The 26,483-nt window shown below is 46.9% G+C and overlaps 1 protein-coding gene across 1 annotated transcript; it reads left to right on the top strand.

Moving 5' to 3' along the window:
• The first annotated feature begins 61 nt into the window (after nt 1-61).
• ENO2 (enolase 2) lies at nt 62-24,591 on the top strand. Its single transcript, XM_048502942.1, has 12 exons — nt 62-256; nt 9,135-9,236; nt 13,542-13,637; nt 13,863-13,921; nt 17,143-17,212; nt 17,718-17,851; nt 19,437-19,659; nt 20,548-20,745; nt 20,884-21,085; nt 21,563-21,671; nt 22,219-22,277; nt 23,531-24,591. Exons 2-12 carry the CDS (start codon nt 9,152-9,154, stop codon nt 23,598-23,600), a joined length of 1,305 nt encoding a protein of 434 aa, XP_048358899.1. The 5' UTR covers nt 62-256; nt 9,135-9,151; the 3' UTR covers nt 23,601-24,591.
• The last annotated feature ends 1,892 nt before the right edge of the window (nt 24,592-26,483 follow it).

The raw sequence follows: 26,483 nt of genomic DNA, 5'->3' as shown, positions 1-26,483 counted from the left end.
CCTCTCCCATCCTCTACGTGCCGTTTGCACAGCGCCCTCCGAAATCCTGACTCATCGCCGCGCTGGGTCACATGCCGCCGCCCGGGCCCTATCAGGGGCGGCCCCATCCCCGCACCACGGCTGGAGCCGCTCGCCCGGCCACTGCCGCCGCCGCTGGTTCCCAGGACGCCGCAGCTCCCGTCCAGCTCCCGCAGCAGGCTCCCTGCCAGCTCTGCCCAGCCAGCCAGCCCGCCTCGCCTCTCGCCGCCCTAGGCAGGTAGGTCCCTCCCGCTCTGGACCTCAGCCCCGAGGGGCAGGCTAAGGCGGGGGTGTCTCCCACTGATGCTCCCCCCTCCCCAAATAACGCCCCCCCCCCGCGCGATGGTTGCAACGGGGCAGCCTCCCTTCGTCTGGCGTAGCAACATAAAACCCGACAGTTTCTCGACGCTTGCAAAGACCGACCAGAGGGGAATGGTTTTTGGCGACTGCCAAATCGATATGGTCAGCCTGGAAGACTCCCAAGTTAGAGTTGGTGTTGGGTTTGCGTTCCCATCTTTGGGTTTTCTGATGCCGAAGCTGGCTGGCATCCCGACCCCCGCTCAGCTTTTGGGGCAGTCGCATCCTTCCTGTGGGGTGCTGTGGCAAAGCTTTCCGCTGTGGGGGAGTGGAGCCCCGACGGGAAGCCATCCTGTCTTCCTGGAGACCAGAGGCAGTATTTGGGACCCCTCACCCCCACCCCCACCCCAATATCTCCATGCAGAGATGGATTGTGGACAGTTGCCGCCCAAAGGGTGGAAAGTCAGTATCCAGTGGCTTGGGATGGACAGGCGCATAGGACAGTGGTGTGCTGCCTGGACAGCGGTGCCCTACAGTGGCCGGTGCCGAGACCATAACAACAATATGTGGGGCTACAGTATGTGATTGAACTGCAAACAACCAAAAGAACCTATAACCAAGCTGGCTTGCAACTATCGCAGCATAAATCCAAGCGAGCCACTTTTTAATAATACCTGCACTTTATTGCATAATATCAAAGGTTATTTGGGTTGTTTATGGTGTAGAGACCAAGCGGAGGATGCGCAGCCATCGGAGCAGCTGGGTACAACCTGAGGCTGCAGTGCTGCTAAGCTGGCCTTCTGCCCGTAACATACGTAGCCTTTGGCACAGCTGCCCAGGGCTTCCCAGCTGTGCCCTTTACCCCCTCAATCCCTGATCCTGGCTTATCCGGACCTCACCTCCTCTGAGGACAGCTATATTGCGCTCTGCTCCGTTCCTTCCTTCCTTCGGCTGTGCTGTTTTCTTCAGGAGTGTTTTGGGAAGGAGGGGTGAGGATGGAGGAGAGATGCGTCCAAATGAGGGGAAGGAAGGGGGGTTGTGACTCATCCTGCTTCCTCCGCTCAGGGAAACGGGACCTGAACTGATTCTCCTTCAGGACTGGAAAGAAGGCCACAGAATGTGTAGAAGTGGCTGGCAACCATTCAATCCAGACTGCATGCCAGAAGTGCTGACACTGACAGGGTGGTTGATGTCCCCCCCCCCACACACACAGGGCCCTGCATTGTTCCTCCTGACACTGAGCCAGGGAAATGGGAGCCCCCCCCCCCCCGGCTTTCCCAAAGCGTCTGTAGCCTCTGACAAACAGCCAGCCTGTTTCCCTGTGTAGAGCATCTGCTGGAGTAGCTGCCGCGGGATGCCAGTCCAGGAGGAGTCGCAGAAGATGGTGGGAGTAGAAGGCAGACCTGCGTGGGCTCCAGAAAATCCCAGCCTGAAGCTGCCAGACATTGCGGGCTTTTCTCGCCAAGCCTGCTCTGGTGGTTTTGGGCAATGAAAACCTGACTGCCTTGTGCCTCTGCTATAAACTGCTCTGTCCGGGGCTCTGGCAGGCTGGTCCAAGGCCTTCACTCTCTTCCTCCCCTCCTTCCGGGATTGCTGCGGCCTGTTCCCCTCCCTTTCATCGCCTGTCTTCTGCGTCACACACAATGCCGGTGGTGGGGTGTCCGTAAATCTCTTCTTGACACTGTGTAAGGTCAACCCGGCATTGACATTCTTAACATTAATTCTTCCTTCCAGATTAAAGTTGTTGCTAGCCAATGGGCTTAGCAACTGTTAAGAAGGGGGCTGTTGGACAAGAAGACAAGTCTGTCAGCTGAGAGGGAGGGCCGCTGGGAGGAGGGCCACAATCACTTGTCCCCAAGGGCCCTCTGTGCATTGACCGATTTGGGCTGTCCTTCTGCAAAGCTATAAATGGATACAAACCAGGGTTCATTGGTTCTTTCTTTCTTTCTTTCTTTCTTTCTTTCTTTCTTTCTTTCTTTCTTTCTTTCTTTCTTTCTTTCTTTCTTTCTTTCTTTCTTTCTTTCTTTCTTTCTTTCTTTCTTTCTTTCTTTCTTTCTTTCTTTCTGTCTGTCTGTCTGTCTGTCTGTCTGTCTGTCTGTCTGTCTGTCTTTCTTTCTGTCTTTCTGTCTTTCTTTCTGTCTTCCCCTCCCCCTTTCTCTCCAGTGCAGCTTACATTGTTCTTTTCTTCTTCATTTATCCTCACAACAACTTTAGGAGGTAGGCTGTGCCGAAAGTGTGTGACTGGCCCAAGGTCACCCTGCAAGCTTTCACATCAGAGCAGGGGTTCGAACTTGGGTCTCACAGATACTAGCTTGATGCTCTAACCACTGCACCACAAACATTCTCAGATTACAAGAGAAATTTGGTGAAACCAATAGTAATTGAACTCTGCCATTCCAGAATACTCCTAACTCTCTGCTTCGGGGCCAGCTGTCTATAATAAAACTATAGTGCACAGAAGAGCCCTTAGCTGCCTAGCCCAGTAAAATGCCCAAAAAGATCATTTGGAGAATCGTACAACTGATGCTCTGAGATTCTTAAAGGGGAACTGATGAGATGTTCAACAATTTTTTGAAATTAAGGAGACGCTTTTAAGCACCCCAAAACCCCCTTGCCTAAGCGCCGATTCTGTCCTTGTACTAGACAAATTGTTTGGAGGAAAAAGAAGTAGTTAGAACTTACTTAGATATTTTTATCTTGGTTTTTCCTTCAGTGAGGATCCAAAGCAGCTTGCAACATTATTTTCCCTCTGTATTTTCCTCCATTTTATTCTCACAAAACAGTCCTGCAAAGTAGAATCAATACATGGGGAAGAGATTTTTTTCCCCATAAAAACTGGTAGTAGGTAACATGGGCTGAAACAAATTGAAAAGATTCCTTCATGGGAGGGCATCATAATTTCAAAACAGTGGGTCTGACTGATGTTTGTCCTCCCTCCAGGGAACCCAGAGCATTTGCTGCTTTTGAACAATTAAATGGACTCTCCTGCTTACAGTGGGAAAGGTTAACGTTAAAGGAATCCATCCCTTAACATTTCATGGCCAGTGGAAGAGGGAACGTGTTTCCTTATCTGTTGAGTGATCTCACTGGCAGAGTTACTAGTTCCAGCCAAACACACACACACACACACACACACACAAATTGGATATGAATTATGAATATGAGTGTGGAATTAAGTTCGCTTCCATTAAAAAAAGCAAGTTACTAGTCTAAGTGTGTCAAACATGCGGTCCAGGGCCCAGATTCAGTCACGAGAGGGCTAATGAGGCCTGTGAGCCGAGCCAGCTGAGGCAACCCCCCCCCCCCCCCCCGCTCCTGGTCTGGGATGGCAAGCCTGCTGGGGCTTGCTAGCGGAGACAGCCACCCCCTCCCCAGGGCCCAGCATGACCCAAGTCGCACTTATGTCATATCTGGCCCTCCTAACAAATGAGTTTGACATTCCTGTTCTAGTCCTTGTAGTCTCTGCTGTGATTATTACAGAGGTATGCTTGAATACACATGAAGGAGGCAGTGATGTTGCAAACTAAGATTTCCAGGGAACAGAGAATGGGGTTCCCTCGCCCCCTCCCAATGATTAGAGAGCCCACGATCAAGTGTGGAGGAATGGTAAAAATTACAGAATAATTGGTCAGATTCTGTCTCTTTTCGTCTTTTGCATAATTTATGCAGGTCACAGAAGTCACCTTTTCTGTCCCAGTTATGGGCCCTCTCCAGTCGACACATCGCCACGGCCGTGAGATTCTAGCATTTTGTCAGCAAGTTCTCCCGCAGTTTGCCTGCCAGGCTCCTTGCAAACAGAGACGCGTGCAACTTGAAGGAAAGATGTTTGCATTGCCTTCCCTCTTCCCCTTAACCAAAGAGCATCCTTTGCAATCTTATCACTCCAAGATGTGTTTACGTTGCCAAAGGCAAATTTACTTCAGAGGGCAATTGCGTAGAAGCATTGTGGAACAGGCATTTGGTAATGAGCTGTGGTTACATCCTTCAGCATCTAAGGAAGGGCAATCTGCAGTGTACCCTTGTGATGCTTGACAGATGCATTGTAGGTCCTCAGATGGTGCGGGATGGGATAAATATATATTGATGCTGTTTTGCTTCCCCTGCAGCTTTGCTGCCTTCAAAACAGACAGCTGAGCCCTTGAAAATTACCTATTATCCCAAGGGAAGAGAAGAGGCTCTTTTCTCAAGGAACCTTCCTCAGTAGCATACTTGGACTGGCTCGGCATCGGTCTTTTCATGCAAGGATTGCCTTTGAACTTTCTGCTCATGCTCTGCGTGATCAATTATTCAGTGTTTATGTAGAGTTAATTGCCACCTCTGAGGGCATCACTACCCTGTGTAAACTGGAACAAGAGCCAGTTCCTTTCCCTGGGAACACCCCAAGAATTGTAAGACAGCATACCAAGCTACCTTATACCAGCTCACACCCTTGACCTGTGCAAGTTAGTATTGTCTTCTCCAACGGGATATCGCTTTTTCAGATCTCCAGCAGAGGTCTCTTTGCATTGCCAACTTCCTGATCCTTTGAACTGAAGATGCTGGGAACTGAACCTAGTACCTTAAGCTCTATTCTGAACCATGGCTCCTCTCTGAATTAAGATGTTTTATACCAGTGGTTCTCAACCTTCCTAATGCTGCGATCCTTTAATACAGTTCCTCATGTTGTGGTGACCCCCAACCCTAATATTTATCCATTTTACAGATGGAGAACACTGATGCAGAGAGTCTTAGGCGACCCCTGTGAAAAGGTCGTTCGACCCCCCAAAGGGGTCCCAATCCCCAGGTTGAGAACCACTGTTTTATACTGAGTCCTGAATCCTTCATCTGTCTGATTCTGTGCTGTCTGCCCTGACTGGCAGCAGCCCTCCTGCATCTCAGCTGGAGGTCCTTCACTGCACTTCTTATCTGAAATTTTTTAACTAACAATGCTACAAATTGATCTGTGCACGCAAAACAGGAAATCCACGACTCAGTTATGCTCCTTCCCTGTGTTGAGCATCCTTAGCTAACCAGTCAGAGCCAGTATGATATGCAGTTAGAATGTCAGTCTAAGATTTTGGATATTCAGATTGGAATACTCACTCTGCCGTGGAAACTTGCTGGGTGACTTTGGGCTAGTCAGTAGTCACACACTCTCAACGTGATCTACCTCCTTGGGTCATTGTGAGGATAAAACAGAGAAAAAGAGAATGATGTAAGCCACTTGGGAGAAAAGTGGGGGTACAAACAAATAAATAATAAGTGTGTCAAATTGCAGTTCTTAGGATTTTTTGGGGAAAACATGATGGTTAAACTTGATAAACACATAGGGGTTTTTTAGTAAACATCGGGGTTTGGCACAGTTTCTTCTCTCTCTTTTGTTTGGAAACCAAGTACAATTCATTGCCTGTATTGAAATATTTGTATCCCACCTTTGGATTATGTAAACTTCAGGCAGCTGGAGCAGCATTCACACATCCTGAATAATGCACATCCATTCCATTTTCAGTGCACTTAACAGCAATCGTCTGCAAGTGGATTTTGCCATTTCACACAACAAAATCCAAAGCGCAGTTAAAAATGGATTGAAAGTGCATTATTCAGCATGTGCAAAAGGGCCAGCTTGGGTGAGGCCCGAGGGTAGTTATATCCAGATAAAGACCTGGGTAAAATGCACACAAATGGGCACTACCGTGACCTGTGATGGATTCAGGATCAAAATTAAACGCCTAACCTGAGTATTTGGGAAGTTCAGCTGAGATTTATTTGTTTACTTCGTTTCGATCCCACTTTCCTCCCCAGTGGAGAGCCAAAGTGCCTTTCAACATTTTCATTTTTCCATTTTACCCTTTTCATTTTACCCTTACGACAATTCTGTGAGGTAGATTAGGCTGAGAGTGTGGACTTCTTCAAGGTCACCCAGTAAACTTCCATGGCCAAGTGGGATTTGCATCTGGGACTCCCAGATCCTAATTCAATACTCTTAACAGCTATATTCTGCTGGCTCTCAAATAGATACCGTGTTTCCCCGACAATAAGACAGTGTCTTATATTAACTTTTGCTCCCAAAGATGAGCTATGTCTTATTTTCAAGGGATGTCTTATTTTTCTGTGTTCTGTTCGTCAGGCATGCTTCCAAACAAAAACTTTGCTACGTCTTACTTTCCGGGGATGCCTTATATTTCGCACTTCAGCAAAACCTCTGCTACGTCTTATTTTCAGGGGATGTCTTATATTCGGGGATACAGGGTAGTACAAGCTGTGCAACTAAGTCCTCATCCAATATGTTCCCTGTCAATGAGGCTTCCATTGTATCTACTGCAAGTATAAGCTTGTCTGCCCTCATCCAATCTATTGCCAGCATACCAGTTCAGAAACTCCACGGCCTCTCTAGGATCTGGAAAGACAGCGAGGTGAGTCACCAGTAATGTTAAGGCCACCATATCACAAATCTCCAGATGATATCCCTCAGCAATATCATGGTGGTCTTAAGCAGACAAGATGGTGCGCTGCAGCCAAGGGGCAAAATCTCTCATTCTTGGGATAATTTGCTTTCTTGAGCTTCATCAGGTTTGTGTCTGAAAGCACCCTTCAGTCTTCCATGACAGAGTGGACGCCCATTCAATCACAAAGTGGGCTTTGAGTTCTCGCCACCTTTTTTTCATGCCCACCCAAAGGAAATACAAAGAAAAAGTGGAAGAAGAGACACCTCCACAGATAGGGCAGCAGCTGGAAATTGTGGCCTGTACCTTTTCTGGGCAGTGGTTGAGCCAGGCTGGTCATCCCTGGAGAGGGCACCCTTCCTGAGAGGAAGAAGTGTCAGGCAATTAGACCTTCATTTGTCCCAAAGTCCCCCAGGAAACGGCTGCTGAATCCCTTCCTAAACCTGGGGATATGTGGATAGATCAGAGGACCTGAAGAAGATGCCACTTTAGGCACCTCCATGAATGTTCCAAGGGGAATCAAAGGGGAGAGTCCCTACAAATCAAGAATTAGGCAAACGTTTTCCCAGATGAGAGGCTATGGTTTACAGACAGGTGTACCTCTTGTTCTAGAACCAAACCATTGGAGAAGGCCTGGGATAAAGTAAGTAAAGACAAACGAAAGGAACTATGATTCCCGAGAATCGGTTTGTGGAACTCACTGCTATAAGATGTGGAAAAGGCTAATAACTTAGGTGGATTAAAAAAGGTGGCTGAACAAATTTATGGAGGATGGGTCTTTTGCCAGTCAGGAGCATCAAAGAGGGCCTGTTACTATCAGATACCAGGGAGAAGTCAGCAGGGGATGACTGTTTCAGTAGGCCTTGTTTTGTGGGCTTTCCTGTGGCATCTCATAGGGTTGCCAACATCTAAGTGGGATCTGGCCTTATCCCAGAATTATAACTTATCTGCAAACTACAGGGATCAGTTTTCCTATAGGAAATGGCAGCTTCAGACTCTATGGTGTACCACTGAGACAAAAAGAAACAAGTCCTACAATGAAATCACATAATTGCTGAACTCCTACTCCTTCCAGAAATCTCCAGGAATTGCCTGAGCCAGAAATGGCAACCCAACTGGGCTACTATTTTGAGAGCCAGCATGGTGTAGTGGTTAAGAGCAGGTGGACTCATAATCTAGAGAACTGGGTTTGATTCCCCACTCCTCCCAACATGAGCGGTGGACTCTTATCTGGTGATGTGAATTTTCCTCCCTTCTCCTCCACATGATGCCTGCTGGGTGACCTTGGGCTAGTCACAGTTCTTCAGAACTCTCTCAGCCCCACCTGCCTCACTAGGTGTCTGCTGTGGGGAGAGGGTTAGGGAGTTTGTAAGCCACCTTGAGTCTCCTTTCGGACAGAAAGGCAGAATATAAATCCAAGCTCTTCTTCTTTTCTACTAGAGACAGTCCCTGAGCTACACTTGTGAACATTGCTTCATATCTGCGTGGCAGCTAGGACTTGGCTTCCATAAATGCCTCTATAAATGTTATAAATGGCAATTCTCTCACAATTAATATTGGAATATGTTTTGGTTTTTTATTTTATATTGTTGTGCTATTTAGTGTATTGTAAACTGTCCTGAGCTTTAGAAGGGTAATATAAAAATCAAATGAATGATCTATTTCCTTTCTCTCTTTTTAATTAGTATTTATTAGTTTGCAAATCACATATACAACGTTTTGAAAATATAATCCAGAAATGTAAAGAACAAAACAATTTAACAATATATAATTCAACAATAACACCTTATAGCAGGGATGGCGAACCTTTTTAAGACCGAGTGCCCAAATTGCAACGCAAACCCCAGTTATTTATTGCAAAGTGCCAACCCGGCAATTTAACCTGAATGCTGAGGTTTTAGTTTAGAAAAAACTGGTTGGTTCCCTCTTCCTCTGCCCCACCCGCTCGAGCAGAGGCCAGCCTGCTCTAGTCTCCAGCAAATCCTGTGTGCACCGCTTTGTGCCTCTCTAGCATCTCTGCCTCCTCTGCGCCCCCCCGCCCTCGGGCAGAAGCCACCCGGAGCACGGGCGCCAGGCACCGCCAGCCAAGTCCTCCCTGGTCACCATGGTGCGTGCATGTCGTGCTCAGTGGCCCAGGCCAGCCTAGATGTGTGTCTGTGTGTGTGTGTGTGTGGGGGTGATTTTCCACCCCCCACATGACAAACTCTGTGTGTGCATGCCCACAGAGAGGGCTCTGAGTGCCACCTCTGGCACCCGTGCCATAGGTTCACCATCACTGCCTTATAGCCTATTTTAATACATTACAGTTATTTTAATACAACATTAAAAGCCTTCTCACTAGAAATAAGTCCATTTCTTTTTTCTCCTTTTTCACCTGGTATCTCTGCCCTCTTCCAGAACGACCGACTTCCACCATGGCTATGGAGAGGATCCATGCTCGTGAGATCCTGGACTCCCGTGGGAATCCTACCGTTGAGGTGGATTTGTATACAGCAAAAGGTACGTGTGGATGAGAGAGATGCTCACTGTTAAAGTCACCCCTGCAGCCCGAGGCTTTGTGGCAACGAACAGGTTCAGTCCAAAGGCAGCGAGCTTGAGAGGGCAGGAGGGGCCTGGTGGAGCAGGCCTGAGGGTGGAACACTGTCTCCATCTCTTGCGCATTTGCCACAGAAGAAAAACATCTGCACAATTTTAATTTTAGCTGTGCCCTCTGAAGTGTTCCCAGTTTTGAGGGGGGGGGGAGAAAAAGGGAAAGGAAAGGAAATGTGAGACACAGAGTCAAGAGGATGCTGAGCTCAAAAGGAACGAGTGGGTATCATCTCCCAAGAGCACGGCTTGATTGTCGAGGATCTGCCTTGCGTGCAGCCTGGTGTTGTAAGCAGTGTGCTAATCCAACACGGTAATCCATAAAGCACACTTGCCCTCTGGTGGATGTTATGATTGTGATTTATTTATTTGATTTGATACGCCGCCTTTCTGGGATCAGGGCAGTGTACAACAATTATGTAAATATACAGGCAACATTAATAATAAATATTAAAGCATCCAATAAAAGTTTTAATGTGAGATTTAGAGCCCTAATTTTATTATATCGTATGTATTTATTGAATATGCTCTTGTTGTTTTAGATTATATTAGTTGTTGTACACCGCCCAGAGCCCTCTGGGGGTAGGCGGTATAAAAGTCGAATGAATGAATGAATGAATGAATGAATGAATGAATGAATGAATGAATGAACAACAATGAAGAATAAAAACGATTGAAGTGGCTAGCCAGAACTAAATATAACAGTAAAACCCACCATACTGAGGGGACCTTGACAGTTTGTAATTATAAATCAGAATAAGTTGGAGATAACAGATATTAAATGTTGGCTGACGATGGAAGTTGAAGATGGTTGAAGGAGGCCTAGCTGCCTGGTGAAACAGCTGTGTCTTGCAGGCCCTATGGAACTGCATTAAGCTGTGCAGGGCCCTGGCCCCTTTGGACAGTGTAGTTGTTGTTAGTAATAACAATATTTCTGCAACCAATTGCAGTACAAAAATGCAGAAAGATGCTGCCCACAGACTCATGATCTAACTGTCAGAATAACTAGAGGAGAAGCAGCTGAAGGAAAAATCCAGTGGGATGAGAAGGCCTTGGTGGGTGAAGAAACATTTTTCAATACTGGAAGCTGGGCGGCCATCTGAATCTTAGGAGAGAGAATTTCAAAAGAAAGGAACTGAATGAAAAAAGGATGCATTGGTAGGGTGACTATCCTCCAGTTGGAATCTGGGGACCTCTCAAAAGTACATTTGATCTTCAGCCTGCAGAAATCAGTTCATCTGGAGGAAATGGCTGCTTTGAAGGCGGCCAATATGGTATAATATTCAGCTGAAATCTCTCACTGCTTTCTCCAGGTTCTACCTCAAAATCTCCAGGAATTTCCCAGCCTGGAGCTGGAAACCTTAGGTATGATGGAAAATAGAAGAAGAACGCATATGTGTGTGATAGGGCAGCAAAAGAGTTCTTTTTGCTCAGAAGCCCCTGTACTCAGGAGCCAACTATAGGAATAGTGAAATAAAAAAATAGGATTTTACTGTATATTTAATCAGCGTGTTCCAGACAACTAACCACAAAAGGCAAGGACTGCTAGGAAGTGTAGTCCTAGGCCATCAGGGAGGGCCCAGATTCCTGCTCCTCCCGGAGGAGCAAGGACTACACTTTCCAGCAGCCCTTGCAAAGGCTGCTGTAGGGAATGCTGTTACCTTTGTGCTTTCCAAGGGGTGGTGGTGTGCCATTGCAAAAGTGGCTGCACAAAGGCAACAAGCACCCTACTGGTCTCCCCCCTTTTCAAAGTCGGGATCCCACTTTTAAAATGAGTGTGTGTGCCTATGGAGATGGGGAGAGTTCACAGGCACCCTGCCTCCTTTGCAAAGCCAGGATCCAGCTTTGCAAACAACAGTTTTCTAAACCCCATCGTATTTTCTTATTCAATGGGCTTTATTGCTAGTTAGAAGATGAGCCCTTTGGGGATGGACGGTGTAGAAATGTATGTATGTATGTATGTATGTATGTATGTATGTATGTATGTATGTATGTACACACAAGCAAACAGACAAACATAAACAAACAAACAAACAAATAAAAGAAACACTAAGGAGCTAGAGAGAGAAGGAAGAGAGTAGAGCTGAAGCAGGACCAGTTTGTCGTCTTTGCCTGTCAGACTGCAATCTTCCCTATGACCCCCAGAATTACCCTTCATGCCTCTCCTGTCAGTGACATCAACTTTCCCAGGGTTGGAAAAGAACTGGTAGAGTTGGTAGGGCTCTCCCTGGCAGGGTGGCGGGCTGCTCTGTCGGTGTTGGACAAGCTAGGCAAAGAAGCAGTCATGCAGAAGTCCAACACGCACCAACAGAGCAGACCGCAGCTCTGCCAGGAAGGGCCTGGCCGACTCAAGTGGTCGGCCAGGGATTGCCCAGTGCCCCTCGCTCACTTGTTGCTTTGCTTGCCACCTCTCCTGCGGGCTGGAGGGGGCAGGAAAACAACTGGCTGCCGCTGCCATGACCCAGCAACTCTCTGACTTTTAAAGGTACCGTACCCAGAGGGGTTTTTTGGTGAGGGCAGGAGGGAAGTTTGGCAGGGATGCGGGGGGGAAGGGGAGGTTGCGGTGCCTGGATCAGTTGTGGGTTGCCATTTGAGTGGTTGCTCTAGGTGCCATTTGCCATAGATATCCCCCTGAGAAGGAGGTGTAGGTGGGTAAAAATCTGCAATCCTTGCTCCTGTAAACTATTAGCTCTAGCCTATTAAATTGGAAATCAACCATAAAATGGCTGCTACCTTAAAAAGAGTTTAAAATAGAGATAAAAGAGAAAGACTTAAAAAACAAAAAAGCATCGATAACTGTACCTTGGAGAACCTCAGCATCCAAAGAAAAAAGGAATGAGAACAAGAAAGTGAAACAGAGAAACCTTCACTTGAACAATACCAATTAAATCATGACAGTACAGTATCATGAAAGCTAGGATTATGGAAAGCAACAGTGAGGAAAAACATTGATAATGCTGGGAAATGAGGATAACTTCAAAAGAAGAACCATTTGAACGTTAGCTAGTGTCAAATAGAAATATCTGCGAGAACAGATTCTGTGGTGTGGTAGGCACCAGAAACAGACAACACCAAAAAATAGACTTGAAGTAAAACCAAACTTGGCAGTAAGTTAAGAAATTCAGCAATAAAGCACCAGGCACTCCACAATTTCAGTGATCGAATGAAATAAACAGGACAATAATTGGAAAGGTTGGAGCAGTCTAAAGAAAGTAAAAAAGGATGGGTAAAACAATAGATGTTTTGAATAGGTTTTTAAAAGGCAGGACACAGAGGGGAAGAGAGAGAGAGAAGCTTATAATGGAAAGAAGACAAAGATGGGGGATACATCTGTGGAGCAGGAATTAAGTTTAGCACAGAGGAAGACCAATGAAATGAAGGAAGACAGAGCAGGTATCAGAGACTGGCACAGTAAGGCAATTGCCCAGATCTTAGGGCCCAGTAGGCCCTAGATTTAATTCCCAACTTGACTGGGCTTGAAGATGTATCCTCATTTACCATCCCTTCATTGCCCTTCTTGACAGGAAGCAAGAGAAGCTCTTGTGATGTCAAAAGGACTTCCGGAGTACCTCCCTTTCCCAGTAGGGAGGAGTGCTCAGGGAAGTATAGTTCTGCTTCCTTACCCTCTGTCCAGCCTCACTGGCACCAACGAGACTTGAAGGTGTGCATAGAATTCATCAGTTGTATTCCAAGCCTGCCTTTGGGGATAGAGGTGGCAGGATGTGAAGAGCACACACTTACAAGGGAATGGCAGAAGGGTTTATTTTGCCCACGAGCCCTCTATCCAAAAACCAACTGTGGGAATAATGAAAGGGAAAATAGCATTAGAAAATGCAACAGTTGAAGAAAAAATAAGAGGAGAAGATAAAGATGGTAAATTTGATGTCAAAGCATTAGGGGAAGAAACGGAAGCACAAATGTAAACAACCTTACAGTCTGTATCTGTAGTCTGTGTGGCACCCCACCTCTGCCCATCTCTTGCCTTGAAACACCCTGGTCGTGGGGTTACCATGTGTAGATTGTGACACCTTTATTATTACCTCTTGAAGGGGAAATGGAATAATCCTAAATTCATCTCTTCATAAGGAAAAGAGCTAGAGACTTGTGTGTTTTTTTTTAGAAAAAAATGACAGCTGAAAAGATTCCTGGGCTTAAATCATTTCTTTTCACCCTTCCCTTTGTCCTTTCCCTCTTCTGGTTTTCAACTGTCTTCTTTAGGACTGTTTCGGGCAGCTGTTCCCAGCGGTGCGTCCACTGGCATCTATGAAGCCCTGGAGCTGCGCGACAACGATAAATCCCGATTCCTCGGGAAAGGTAGCATTCCGGCTTTGGCTCCTTCCATTTCCAAGGAGCTCCTGAATATGCATGTGTTTGCATCAGTGTATGTAGGTGTACTGCGACTTGCCCCAGGACTGGCAGTGGTAGGAGATAACGGGCCGGTGAAGTGACAGGGAAGAACCAGTGGTCCTGTGAGCTGGTCTCCGTCTCTGTGTCTTTCTGCTTTTCTCTGACACTCTCTGTGTCTTTTTCCTTCTCTAGGGGTCCTGCAGGCAGTGGATCATATCAACAGCACTATCGCCCCTGCTCTCCTGAGCTCTGTAAGGATCCCCCTTGGGCCTTCAGCTTCTCATCAGATTTTGCTTCTTGTACACTTTCTCTCTGCCTTTCGCTGTCTCTTTCTCTGTCTCCCTTTGCTTTCCTTTCTGGGTGTCTGGGCCCACTATGTGCATGTGTTTCTGTGTGTATGTATCTGTGTGTGTCATCAAAGAGCAATGTCAAAACCATTTATATCACCTTCCCTTTCCCCTCCCCACAACAGAGCCAGCGTGATGTAGTGGTTAAGGGTGGTGGACTTGAATCTGGAGAACTGGGTTTGATTCCCCACTCCTCCACATGAGCGACGGAGTCTTATCTGGTGAACTGGATTTGTTTCCCCGTTCCTACACATGAAGCCTGCTGGGTGTCCTTGGACTAGTCACAGTTCTTTCAGAACTCTCTCAGCCCCACCTACCTCACAACATGTCTGTTGTAGGAAGAGGGAGAGAAGGCGATTGTAAGCTGCTTTGAGACTCCTTACAGGGGAGAAAGGTGGAGTATAAATCCAAACTCTTCTCTTCTTTTTCACTGTCGCTTATAACAAGGAGAGGGGGAGGAACTGAGGAGGGGAGAGGGAAAATCCCCTTCCTCTATTAGCTGGTACCACTACCTTGATCTCTGGTACCCAGCAATGGTGCCCAAATTCCATTTCAGATATTGTTCTTTGTTGGGGCAGGGCTATTAACCTCCCCGCCTTTTTAAAAAACAACAACACAATTTGGATTTTTCTGCAAACCTGAAGTGAACCATAGTTGACCTAGTAGTATGTGGATGTTTTGATCTTCCCAAAGGTCAGCCCTTGGCTTTTCAGATACGAGAAACTCAAAAACAGTCTAGTAAGAACATGGGTGTTGTACAAATCCATTGTAGAATTGCTACATTCTTTTAAGAAAAAATTATTATTTTTACACATAAAACAAACTACATACAGACATAAATAAGAACACAACATCATCTACACATCATATATTAACTTCCAGCTATCTCATCTGACTAAAAGTGGTGTCTAGGTTTATGCATATATAATTAAAATATTGGTTCAGTAGTTATTTCAGTGACATCAACTTTCCCAGGGTTGGAAAAGAACTGGTAGAAAGGAGCAGTGGCAGATCTGGAGGGGCAGATCTTGCTCCATTGCGAGCCCTTTGACAGCAGTGTGCTCCAACCGGAATGATGGCTCTGATAAATTAGTGCAATCTGATAAATTAGTGGCACTCCTACGTGAGGACTTGAAGTGACGCAAGTGCAACTCAGATCTTGCATTGCCTGATTCTTCTGCCATGTACTTCTGCCTTCTCCCTGGTTCAGTAGATCACAGGTAGAATCATAAGAAGACTCAGGGCTGCAAAGTGGATTTAAATGTATGAGACAGGATGGTATTTTCTTGCACAAAGGAATTGCAATGCTATGGGGTTAATGTACTGCTGAAGGCTTTCATGACTGGAATTAACTTGCTCTTGAGGGTTTTTCGGGCTGTGTGGCCACAGTCTGGTAGTTTTAGCTCCTAATATTTCACCTGCATCTGTGGCTGGCATCTTCACGGACGTGTCATGGTAAGATGGGTTTCTCTCTGTGACAGTCAGACTGCTAGGACACATTCAAATGCAACTGCAAATGAAAGCCACCCAGACACATACAAATGCCTCACCCTTCTCCCTCCTTCCTGCCAGATACTCAACCACACAAATCACTCCATACTGTGACACGGAAAGAAACCCATCTTATACGACGTGCCTCTGAAGATGCCAGGCATAGATGTGTTCAAAACACGAGCAGATAAAACTACCAGACCTCAGACATACAGCTGGGAAAACCCACAAACAAAAATGGGGTTATATCCACTGGAGTAATACTTGGATGGAAGGTTTCCATCCCCCAAGGGGCAGCTTTCTCACCTCCTCTCTTCAGTCTGGAATCCCCACCCCAATGGCGTTCCTGAGGGTCCCCTATCCCATAGTTGCAGCATTTGGGAGACATTTCGAGCTGCAGCGAGGAAAGAGAGTACAAAAGTTACGCTTGGTGGGTGGAAATCCTGCCATCTATTGTAATGGTCCAGTGCAGGGGTCCCCATGTGGTGCCAGGGGGTACTGTAATGCCCACTGGCACATTTTCTGGCACCTGCCGAGTGTTTTTAGGAAGTGGGCAGGCCCTGGAGGAGCTTTTGTTCAGCTAAGCTTCTGACTGACTGTTAGAGATTTGACTGGCTGTGCAGCTGCCACCACAGCACAAGGATCTGCACTGCATTACTGAGTTTAAGCTGTGGCAATCCTTCTGTGGCTGACTCCACCTCCTGCAGCAACCATTTGGCAGCAGCCATTTTGTTTCTGTGCCCACCACGCCATGTTGGGAGTCTAAATGTGCCCACAATCTCAAAAAGGTTTGGGACCCCTGCTCTGGTGGATTCAAGCCAAGCCTCCAATCAAGCAGGCGTCAGTTGAGGGGTTTTTTTTAATGATGGGAGCTGCCCTGAACCTTTAAAGGAAGGGCTACATACAAATATAACAAACAAATAAATAGGCTTAAAATTTTGTCATGAGCATACGAGGGTGAAACTGCCCTGTTCGGATCATGTATATGTTCACCTTTTCCATATGCCACAGCAGAGCGACATACCACAGAGGCTGGAGACAGATCAGCAGGCTGACTGTGGTAGGTAAGAGACCTGTGACGTGCAAAGCATATTTGATCAGTGAATAGGTATGGCAGTTGCCCATTTCAGACAGGTAATCTCCCGTCAGTAGCCCTCCAACAGCCCTCACCTCTCTGGCCAGTGGGAGAGACAGTGGGGTCAGAAATGATGTAGGGCTATATGCTAACATCCCAGCCAAGCAAAAACCTGGATGTGACATCAGACCATGCTCTAAGATGACCATAGAGTTTCTAGAGCGTCAGTCCAATAAGTGGGTCTCATGTTGAGGTTTCCCCCCACATGTGACACTAACACAGAGCTGGATATAATATCTTCATGTAGCCCAACATAATTTCAACCCCTTGTGCCAACCCCAGAGTTCCTGGTCACATTAAATGATAGGAGGAAAAATATGTATGCACACAAACACTCTGTCTTCACACTAGAACACCTGTTTCCAGGGAAGTGATGGTGTGAACCAGGAACCGACTCCTTTGATGAATGGATGAGCGTATGGAATATAGGCCAAATATAACTGCAAAACCTTGTATTTTCCTTGTAGTTCTTTGGTTTAAGAGAAGTTTCTTTCTGCAGGACCTTTCTGTTGTGGAGCAAGAGAAGATAGATAACTTCATGCTGGAAATGGATGGAACAGAAAATAAATGTAATTCCACTCTCTCTACTCTGCAAGAAGATGGAAGGGTGGAGGGCATTGGGGGAGAGTTATTTTGCATTGCAAGTCCGATAAAGAGCTTGATGCAAGGTCCTAGCAGAGATTTGCCCAGAATCTAAGGCCCCTTCTGCACACGCAAAATAATGCGTTTTCAAACCACTTTCACAACTGTTTGCAAGTGGATTTTGCCATTCCGCACAGCTTCAAAGAGCATTGAAAGCAGTTTGAAAGTGCATTATTCTGCATGTGCGGAATGAGCCATAGCCTAGTAGCAGATGCTGTGGATTAGAAAGATGGGACGTGTGGGGTTTTTTTGCCTGATGGGCTGGATCTAACAGATTGCTTCCACTAACAGTGGAAGAGGCCCTGTTGCATCAGCAGAAGACTCAGACTAGCGCCACGGGTAGGGGAGTGGATCTGTAGGGTCCCATCCAGTGCAGTGTTCCTTTGGCTAAATGAGGCTGGCTTGTCCTTTCTCCTTTTGGAATGTTCGCAGCCAACTTCGGAGCCAACGGCATCCTGGGTGTGTCTCTGGCTGTGTGCAAAGCGGCTGCTGCAGAGAAGGACGTCCCTCTCTATCGACACATTGCAGATCTGGCTGGAAATTCAGACCTCATCTTGCCTGTCCCTGTAAGAATCTACCATTGTTATTTCATCAACAGAGTCCATGCAGGGGTGCGTGAGGGGACAGAGAGGAGAGAGGAGAGGAGAGAAGGAGCAGTAAAGAAATCAATGGTTGAATCTCCACTGACAATATAATATGTGATACTCACGTGAAATATCCAGGTTTCTGGAAGAACTCCCCACTGCCTGGTCGCCGAACAGGGATTCATCCCGGTTCAGGCCGTCCCTCTCCCCCTAATCGCGTGTTTTTCCAGAACCTGCTTCTATGTGCACCTTTTCCAAAAACACGTGCCTGATCCAGATCAGAGGGGAGGATCGAGGGTCGAATGTGGATTCGATTTTCGCGCCATACAGAGTGATATGGGAACTTCTGGCCAATCAGAGCACGGCGGGTTGTGCGTGATGCACACATAGTCCTTTTTTCCGTTTCGTCGGCTGAGGCTAACGTTAAAACGTGTGCATGAGGGAACAGGTTAGGGTTACTTGATGTTATAAAACTACATGTGCCAATGCAACCACGTGCCAACGCGACCTTGCGGAAAATGATTTAAAATGGCAAAAGAACGCAAGCACGAAACTGCACACAGAAAACGAGAGTGCAGTTTGGTTCCCGCCACAACACGTTAGCCAGCTACATAGGCGGGGATACTGTGCTTACGTGCTCACGTTAGCACTTTTTTCGCACAAAAAAGGTCCCGCCCCAAAACGGCACGATAGCCAAACAGGATAGACCCGCCAAGCTGATCGCATGTTTGTGGGGAGTGTTACATTGTTTGAATCCGTGATAGACATAGATGTCTTCACTGGAAACATGCTGCAGTGGGGGAGAATCCGTGATGAAAAGGTGCTGATTCTTTTGAAACCTGGATGTATCTGCATTTAATTTCTCAGTGGGGATTCAACCAATGTATGAGGAATCTTAATTCCCCTAATACCATACCACAGACCCTCTCTTATTTTACTGAAATTTAAACCAGTTTCAAACCTGCTCGAACTTATGGCAGCCAACCAAGAAACTTGGGGGATTTGGTTTTAGGGATTGTCAGGGCCGTAGCTTCATAAAATAGTGCCTGGGACTCACCCTGGGTGCTGTGCCCGGTGTTCAAGTGTGTCCAAGCACAAACCCCACAGGGAGTAGAGGACCAGGGCGCAGTTGTGGGGCTGGTGGTGGTTCTGCAGTACGCCCCCAGTGACACCCAGGGCTCCAGTCCCTTTATGCCCCTCTAGCTTCACCCCTCTAGATAGTATTCACATCACCACTCAATTAGGCTGCCTTATATTCAGTCCATCAAGGTAGATGTTGTCCAACTGGCAACAGCTCTCCAAGGTCTCAAGTTCTCACCTGCTGCCTCACCATTTTAATTGGAGAGGCTGGGAATTAATCCTGGGGCCTTCCACATGCCGAGCAGAGGCTCTGCCATTGAGCTGCAATGGTGGAGCATTTGAGATCACACATCTTCAATTCACAAGACGTTTGGAGGGAAGATGTGGCAATTAAACCAGTTTGGAAATGTTTTTGGATTTGTTAAGTCGATGTCGTCCAAGTTGCAGTGCTGAGTTTCCTCCTTTACTTCTTGGGGCGCCCTTCCAGGCTTTCAATGTGATCAACGGGGGTTCTCACGCGGGAAACAAGCTGGCCATGCAGGAGTTTATGATCTTGCCTGTCGGAGCGGAGAGCTTCCGGGATGCCATGCGCATCGGTGCGGAGGTCTATCACAACCTCAAGAGCGTCATCAAAGACAAGTATGGCAAAGATGCCACCAACGTGGGAGACGAAGGAGGCTTTGCCCCGAACATCCTGGAGAACAGCGAAGGTGAGGAAGAGAAACGAAAAGGGTAAAGATTCATCTCTTTTCCTCTTGTTATCAAGGATAGTCCAGTTTCCAGACATTTCCCCTGGACAAATTATTCTCCATATCTGTCATTTCAGGCTCTAAATGCCCAAGTTTTATTTAGCTCATTCATTTATAGGCTGCAGTAGTCTCTCCAATTGTTTCTCAGTAGTGCGCAGAACTTCCCAAATGCTGCGCAGAATGGACCCACCTGGGAGAGTCCCTTTGCCAGGCGGCCCCTTACCTGTTTAGCACCAATATGGTGGCCATGAAGCTGCAACACCCACCCTTTGGCCCGTCTAACAAATGCTTGTTTCAATTCTTTTTGCTGCCCCTGCTCTGGTTGAGTATGGACTGAGAGAAAACATGGATTAAAAAAAAACTTGTCTGCTACTTCTGGCAGACCAATTTTCTTCCTGGGGGTAAGGGGGAGATTTGCTTTGCAAAGTGTGGCTGAACCCTTTCCCCATTGACCACCTTGCCACCACAACCCACCAACCTCCCAAACTGATTTTTCCATGAGATTCTAGATGTTTGTACATAAGGTAAACAAATGTCCAGAGCCCTTTAGGGGGAAGCAGCTGGAAGGGAAAGGAAAAATGGGCTGTGGGAAGGTGAATGAGCAACTCCTGTCCTCCCTACATCTCTGCTGCAAATTTCCCAATTTGCCTTGAAGCAGCAATGTCTAGTGTATTATTGTGTATTTTTATGTTTAATGTATTGTTCATTCCCAAATCCAGAAAGAAGGAATGCTATTTATCCATGCTGCTGTTCAGGAAACCCTGTTCTAAAAGGCACTGGTGATTCTTAGGAGACTTTTCTTGATATTCTAGCTGCTTGTGAATGTCAGCTATTCTTCCTCCCTCCCAGCTTTGGAACTTCTCAAAGAAGCCATCGAGAAAGCCGGCTACACTGACAAGATTGTGATTGGCATGGATGTCGCAGCATCAGAGTTCTATAGAGATGGCAAATATGACTTGGACTTTAAATCCCCTGACGATCCCAGCCGCTACATCTCTGCTGATGAGCTGGGTGACCTTTACCAGAGTTTCGTACGGGACTACCCGGGTGAGTGCCCTGCTCCCAAGCCATATGGTCAGATTGCCCAGATCATGGAGGGTGTGTGTGTGTGTGTTTGCTGTAGGTTGTCTGGGGTCTGTGCCATGGGACTGCTGGCCAATCTTCCCTGTCCTCCTTGCCTTTCAGTGGTATCAATTGAGGATCCCTTTGACCAGGATGACTGGGAGGCTTGGTCCAAGTTCACGGCAAACGTAGGAATTCAGATTGTGGGGGATGACCTGACAGTGACCAACCCCAAGCGCATTGAGCGAGCCGTTGAGGAGAAGGCCTGCAATTGTCTCTTGTTGAAGGTCAATCAGATTGGATCAGTCACTGAAGCCATTCAAGCGTGAGTTCCACCCAAATGGCTCCACTTCCCAAGAGTCCATGGGCTGTTCAGTCACGGGCCTCTCAGTCTCTCCAAACTAGACCAGGGGTCTCCAAACTTTTCAGCCTCTAAGGACTTTTGGAATTCTGGCATGGCATGGTGGGCACAGTGACAAAATGGCTGCCTCAAGAGGCAGAGCCAGCTGCAAAATGATTGCCATATATTAACTTCAGTAACAAAATGTAGATCCTTGTACTGTGGTGGCTGCTGCTGGCAAAGCAATATATTTTTTTTAAATCTACACTACCAATCAGATTTCCACTACTTAGTCAGAAACCTTGCTGGGCAAAACCTTGCTGGGCCCTGCTCCACCCCCTTTGTAAAAACTCTTGGTGGTGACAGGTACCACAGCACCCACAGGCACCACTTTGGGGACTCGTGCTCTAGACTGACTTGAAAGCAAAAGCACTGACTCCATTATTATGTGTGTCCCTGCAGCTGCAAACTGGCCCAGGAGAATGGCTGGGGGGTGATGGTGAGTCACCGATCAGGCGAGACTGAAGACACCTTCATCGCTGACCTGGTGGTGGGACTTTGTACTGGACAGGTAGGTCCTGACTAGGTAGAAGTCTGTGTTGAGGGACATCCCATGGGGTGGAACAGAGGCAAAGGCCACAGTAGTGTCACAAAAGCCATGGAATCTTCTTCGGCAGTATCCCATGATAAGGAATCAGCAATGTGTAAAAGCTGCCCCAAGTCAAGAAGAAGAAGAATTTGCATTTATACCCTGCTTTTTTCAACTGTAAGGACTCTCAAAGTGGGTTACAAATTCCTTTCCCTCCCTTTCTCTACAACAGGGTCCTTGTGAGGTAGGTGGGACTGAGAGAGTTCTGAGAGGCTGGCCCAAGGTCACACAACAGGCTTCATGTGAAGGAGTGGTCAACTACACTATTCTGGCTCTCAAGCCATCAGATAGTTTAGTTGTATCAAGGTTCATTTAAACGAGGCAGGAGAACTCTGCGTAGCTTGAAAGCAGGGAAGGAGGCAAACAGCAGCAGATTAACTGAGATGGATGAACTCAATGAACATCAGGGTTTATAGAGCCAAACACTTGTTTAAGTAAGCCATCTAAAGGAAGTTGTTGACTTTTGCAGATAAAGACTGGAGCTCCGTGCAGGTCCGAGCGCCTGGCAAAATATAACCAGCTAATGAGGTAAGAATGCAAGGGGGGGGGAGGGGAGAGAGAAAGAGAGAGGGGGGGGGATATATATATATATAACCCTACCAAACTGCACGAGTGGGGCCAGCCACATGGAGATCGTGGGTGGGGTGGGCGGCTGGCCCCATTCTTGAATTCCATGTGGAGTTTTGCGGGATGCAGCTAGAGGGGTTGCAGTGCCCAAGGTTAGCTCCAGGCCCCATTTTATAAAGCTGCGCTGCTGTTTGTAAATTCCTGGAGAGTTGGATCCTGGGGAGGTCTGATATTAGGAGGAGGAGCAGGAGGAGGAGGAGGAGCAGGAGGAGGAGGAGGGGCAGGAGCAGGAGCAGGAGGAGGAGCAGCAGCAGCAGCAGCAGCAGCAGTAGTAGTTTGGATTTATATCCCCCCTTTCTCTCCTGTAGGAGACTAAAAGGGGCTGACAATCTCCTTGCCCTTCCCCCCTCATAAACAAACACCCTGTGAGGTAGGTGGGGCCGAGAGAGCTCCGAGAAGCTGTGACTAGCCCAAGGTCACCCAGCTGGCATGTGTGGGAGTGCACAGGCTAATCTGAATTCCCCAGATAAGCCTCCACAACTCATTAGAGAGAGAAAGGACTTCAGCTGAATATTATTCCATGGAGACCATCCTTCAAAGGATCAATTTTTCTCCATGAAAACTGATCTCTGTAGTGTGGAGGTTAGAATTCTGGGAGATCTCGAGATCTCACTTTGAAGTTGTCAGCCCTGCTCACAGCAGATGCGAAGACTCTTTAATGTTTGAAGTGCCTCTTAGTCTCTGCTTTTCACCAGTGTGGAGTTAATATAGGTGTTGGCAAATTTTTTGAGCCAGCAAACACCTTTGTAATTCTGAACCAGTGTGGGTGGGGGGCAGCCACAAAACAACCCGGAAAACCCACAACACCCTAGCCACAAAAGAAGCTGCCACAAAATGACTGCTGCAGGAAGTATAGCCAGCCAAAAATGTCTGCTACAACCCCTTCAGGACCCACAATAAAGATCCAATCAAGCCTCCAATGGCTTTTGCAAAAGCTCCCCCTGGTCCTGCCCCTCTTTCTAAGAACACTTGGCAGGCAACAGGAAAGGTGTTAGCAACAAGGAAGGCGCCATGGTGGGGACTTGTGAGTGAATGGCTCCTAAGAATCTCACATTTTATACCTAAGGTTCAGCAGGACTTGGATTGTGTGCATCGTGAAAATGTGGCCCATTGGGGTGAGCTCCATTAACCCTTGTTCTGTCTCTCTTGCACAGGATCGAGGAAGAACTGGGCGACGAAGCTCGTTTCGCTGGGCACAACTTCCGTAACCCGAGCGTCTTATAAACACTGCCCTTGGCCCATTCTGGCTCACCTGCTAATTCCCCAGTGCACAGACTCTGAGTGCCCCTTAGATCACACCCTCCCTTCTCCCCATTCCTCACTCCCTGATTCCTTCTCCAGCAAGCCGGTCTCTCCTGCTTGGCCCCTGTCAGTTCAGGTCCCCCCCACTGGAATTCATCCCGAGAAACATCAAGAACGCAGCTTCCCTCTGCCCGTCACTGTGCTGTTGTGCAAGCCAGCTTTCGCGTGTGTCGTACAGTGTCTGCCCTATGGGCCCGCTTGAGCCATCGTCACGCCCACGTGTAAAGACAGCGTGTTTGCCGTGTGGCAAGTGTGTGCACGCTTGAAGGATGCCCTTGGATAGGAGTGTGAGTTGAGCGTGCTTGGTGAGGCGAGAACATGCGTTTCTGTATTTCTTGCCCCTTGGGAACGTGTGGATCAGTGCTTTGGTCCTCAGTAGGCATTTGTGTTGAAATCTGCGTGCTACACAATATCAGTCGTTGGCTGTTGTGCGTGTGCATCTCCTTGCCCATCTCTGTGCTTTGTTTTAGTTTCAAGCATGTACGTTTGCCACCGTTGCTTGACAGCTCGAATGCGTTCGATCCGAAAGCTGACATCTATTGGTGGATTTTCTCCCTGAATGCAAAATGGCATGTTGCTATGTTGCAAAGGGTCATTGCACCATGCTTTGTGGGACTTTGTGGGTCAATGTGTGGGTCAGTGCATTGTGGACATATTGTTGCGGTCAGCACCCAGCTCAGACGGCTGCCCTTCCCGTTGCCCTCTGGATGTTGCTCACACCGCTCTCTCTCCCCCTCGTCATCCCGTGCCCTTCTTGACCTTCTATTTCATCTGCTTCCACCTTCTAATGTTTCACTCTCAACTGAGCAAACAGTGACAAGCAATGGAACAAAAAAAAACCACACCCACAGAAACTGAACCAACAGGCAAACCTTTCACTGGATTAAATTCTGTTTCACATCTGAGCTTCCTACCTCTGCATGAAACATATCCGGTTTCTTTATTTTCAGAAACAGAAATAGGCAAACCTTGGGGAGGGAACAGTGTGTGTGTGTGGGGGGGGTTGCCTCACACCCTGAAACCCCTGGGAGTGGTGACCAGTGGATGGAGCCTGAAAGAATAAGGGTTGGGCTTAGTGGTACCTGGTATAGGCAAAAAAATGGCATCTGATGGAAACAGGGAAGCAGGATGATAACAAGAGTTCTCAAACCTGTCTCCTGAAATCTGACTCCCAGCACTGAGATTTTGTTTTTTTCTTGGAGATCCTGACCTGAACTCCTGAGCATTCAGGTTAGAACTTGAGACCTTGGAATCTTCAAAGGAGAAATACAGCCACAGATAGCAGTATGACTTGGGATCACTAAGGGGAAAGGAGCCATTTAAGAACTTCAGAAAAGTCCTACGGGATCAGGCCAGAGGTCCATTTCATCCAGTATCTGGTTTCACACAGTGGCCAGCCAGTTTCTGGGCTATATGTCCACTGGCCTTCCAGAAGAACTCCACTACCCGTGACCCCATTTAAAGTAGTTTACCTAGGAATAGCAACATTTGTCGAACTAAAATTAGTTTAACCATGAGAATTTTAAAACAAATTCTCCATGCTTTAATTTAGTTTCTAAGATTCAACAGTAGATTCTCCTAACTCCATTTAAAAAAAAATAGATACTATTGAACGGAAGGACGGTAAAGTTAAGATTCAGATTCTGAAATGTGTCCAATTGTGAATGCATCCAGATATCGCCTACTTGAGCTGCTTTTCTCTCCCCAAGTTAGAATGAAACTGGATTCAGAAGCCACATTAACCTGTTCTGCTTACCAGGGCCAAGCTCATATCATGAGTAGCTGTCTATGAACCCAGACCTGAAATGGATATTCCCGGTGTAATTTTCTGGAATCTGGCAGCTTCAGCCTGAGGACAAATGTTGTGTTGTTGACTAGGCAAATGCAGGAGGCCGGGCTCTTTATATTTACATCCATACTATTGTCAATGGTATTTGCTCTTGACCAGTCCAGAAGTTTCATATTGCTCATCAGTCAAGAGGGGCTGATGCTCCCTTCTCTGTCTGAAGAGGGATGTAAGTACTTATTACTCATAAGTACTTATAATATTGGGCCCTGGCTTTAGCCATAAAATACATTTTTTGTTGATGACCAAATGAATTAGTGGGTAGGTGTCTGACAGGCAAGTTATCCAACCAAAACACTTAGCCCATGTTGCCAGCAGAAAGCATTATTCCTAATTGTGCTTCCATACCATTTTAATAGGCGAGAGAAAGAGAGAAAAGCAGGGCAAGGAGAGAAAATGACTGGATCTTTCTCATTTAAAAGTACTCGTGGAGAACCTGGTTAAGCTTGTGTCTGCAAATTCACAAGTAAAATAGTAAGACAGATAAAGTTCTTGCTTTCTCATACTTACTGTATGAAGCGTTATCTCCAAGAAAGCCCACTTGCTCCACAATGAATAAAAGGAAGTAGTTGTCGGTTAGGCAGTGCCTGGAAGAAAGATGCCAAAATGAATTACCATATGAGTCACATATATATGTAGAACTTGTCAACCCTTGCTGCCATTCCTATTTTTAAATATGTGCTTACATCAGAAGCCAGCATGAAATGGCAGTTCTGGATTGGGGAGAGCCAGAATCAAAGCCCTACAGAGCCTACGAAGCTTGCTGAGTGCCCTGGACCATTCACTCTCAGCTTAGCTTACCTCACAAGGATGTTGTGAGACCAAGATGAAGGAGAGAAAAACTATATATGTTCCTTGGAGGAAGGGGGGGGGGGTCACATGCAATAGATTAATAGGACTCTTGTGAACAGAATTTTTTTTAATTAATCAAACTTCCATGTGCATAGTCTTTAAAGGAG

Source organism: Sphaerodactylus townsendi, linkage group LG07, assembly GCF_021028975.2.
Source record: "Sphaerodactylus townsendi isolate TG3544 linkage group LG07, MPM_Stown_v2.3, whole genome shotgun sequence".
In the NCBI taxonomy this organism is placed as follows: Eukaryota; Metazoa; Chordata; class Lepidosauria; order Squamata; family Sphaerodactylidae; genus Sphaerodactylus; species Sphaerodactylus townsendi.
Note: the sequence above shows the minus strand (reverse complement) of the source record. Positions and strands in the feature narration are given on the sequence as shown.

What these genes read in the sequence shown, in the direction of transcription:
- ENO2 (XM_048502942.1), top strand. Translation starts at nt 9,152, where the DNA reads ATGGCTATGGAGAGGATCCATGCTCGTGAGATCCTGGACTCCCGTGGG. An exon ending in GGATGGAACAGAAAATAAAT is followed by an intron (nt 17,213 to 17,717) that starts GTAATTCCACTC and finishes GAATGTTCGCAG; the next exon opens with CCAACTTCGGAGCCAACGGC. An exon ending in AAATATAACCAGCTAATGAG is followed by an intron (nt 22,278 to 23,530) that starts GTAAGAATGCAA and finishes TCTCTTGCACAG; the next exon opens with GATCGAGGAAGAACTGGGCG.